Source organism: Salvelinus sp. IW2-2015, unplaced genomic scaffold, assembly GCF_002910315.2.
Source record: "Salvelinus sp. IW2-2015 unplaced genomic scaffold, ASM291031v2 Un_scaffold3762, whole genome shotgun sequence".
NCBI classification, from domain to species: Eukaryota; Metazoa; Chordata; class Actinopteri; order Salmoniformes; family Salmonidae; genus Salvelinus; species Salvelinus sp. IW2-2015.
The window spans coordinates 47,774-49,117 of record NW_019945036.1 but is presented as its reverse complement, the minus strand read 5'-3'; the positions used below and the strand labels follow the sequence as shown (position 1 = coordinate 49,117).

The 1,344-nt window shown below is 42.5% G+C and overlaps 2 protein-coding genes across 2 annotated transcripts in view; both read right to left on the bottom strand.

The window, feature by feature from the left end:
- LOC139026031 (uncharacterized) overlaps positions 1-1,344 on the bottom strand; it is a 42,304-nt gene that overhangs the window by 26,899 nt on the left and 14,061 nt on the right. The gene's annotated exons all lie outside the window — the stretch shown is intronic.
- Positions 3-1,344, bottom strand: part of LOC112076455 (zinc finger protein 180-like) — a gene marked incomplete at its 3' end in the record, with an annotated part of 6,629 nt that continues 5,287 nt past the window's right edge. Inside the window, exon 2 of the mRNA XM_070441334.1 lies at positions 3-1,066. Coding sequence (XP_070297435.1) covers positions 3-1,007 — 1,005 coding nt within the window. The remainder of the gene's footprint in view (positions 1,067-1,344) is intronic.

The following is a 1,344-nucleotide window of genomic DNA, read 5'->3' as shown; positions in this document are numbered from 1 at the left end:
TCTCCTGTGTGTGTTCTCTGGTGTGATATCAGGCTGCTTAGCTGAGTATAACTCTTCCCACATCGATCACAGATATACGCTTTATCTCCTGTGTGTGTTCTCTGGTGTGATATCAGGCTGCTTAGGTGAGTAAAACTCTTTCCACATTGAGTACAGCTATAAGGTTTCTCTCCTGTGTGTATTCTCTGGTGTGATATCAGGCTGCTTAGCTGAGTAAAACTCTTCCCACATCGATCACAGCTATACGGTTTCTCTCCTGTGTGTGTTATCTGGTGTCGAATCAGATGGCTAGCTGTAAAAAAACACTTCCCGCATTGAGTACAGCTATAAGGTTTCTCTCCTGTGTGTGTTCTTTGGTGTACAGTAAGATGGCTAGATGTAACAAAACTCTTCCCACATTCATCACAAATATACCGTTTCTTTCGTTTCTCTCCTGTGTGTGTTCTCTGGTGTGATATCAGGCTGCTTTGCCGAGCAAAACTCTTCCCGCATTGAGTACAGCTATACGGTTTCTCTCCTGTGTGTGTTCTTCGGTGTACAGTAAGATGGCTAGATGTATCAAAACTCTTCCCACATTCAGCACAAGTATATGGTTTCTCTCCTGTGTGTGTTCTCTGGTGTGATATCAGGCTGCTTAGCTGAGTAAAACTCTTCCCACATTGACCACAGCTATACGGTTTCTCTCCTGTGTGTGTTCTTTGGTGTACAGTAAGATGTCTAGATGTATAAAAACTCTTCCCACATTCATCACAGCTATATGGTTTCTCTCGTTTCTCTCCTGTGTGTGTTCTCTGGTGTGATATCAGGCTTCTTAGCTGAGTAAAACTCTTCCCACATTGAGTACAGCTATAAGGTTTTTCTCGTGTGTGTGTTCTCTGATGAATTTTAATGCCTGCTGAGGAGGTGAATCTCTTCCCACAGTCAGAGCAGCAGTGAGGTTTCTTCCCTGTGGATATCTGCGGGTGTTTCTTGAGGTGTTCTGATGTGGAGAAACTCTTCTCTGCCATGTCAGCATCATGAGGTTGTTGAGGCTCCCCAGAGGATCCACGATAGTCCCTTATCTCTCCTGTGTGAACAACAAAGTCAGACAGATGGTTAAAGGCCCACAACAGCGGAAATCCACTGTAAAAGGTGATGCCAACAGCGTAGCCATGATGTTGTACAACAATTGACGTCTGTAATGAATGTAATGATTATTTGACATTTGTCTTAAAATGAGCAAGAACAATCATATTTTGTCTTCTTTTCACATTAGTAGTAACATCTAAGATTGTAGGCTAGAAATAAGTTATTCATGTTGTTGAAACTCTAAGCACTGTGCCAAACAACTTTTGGTCTCCAATA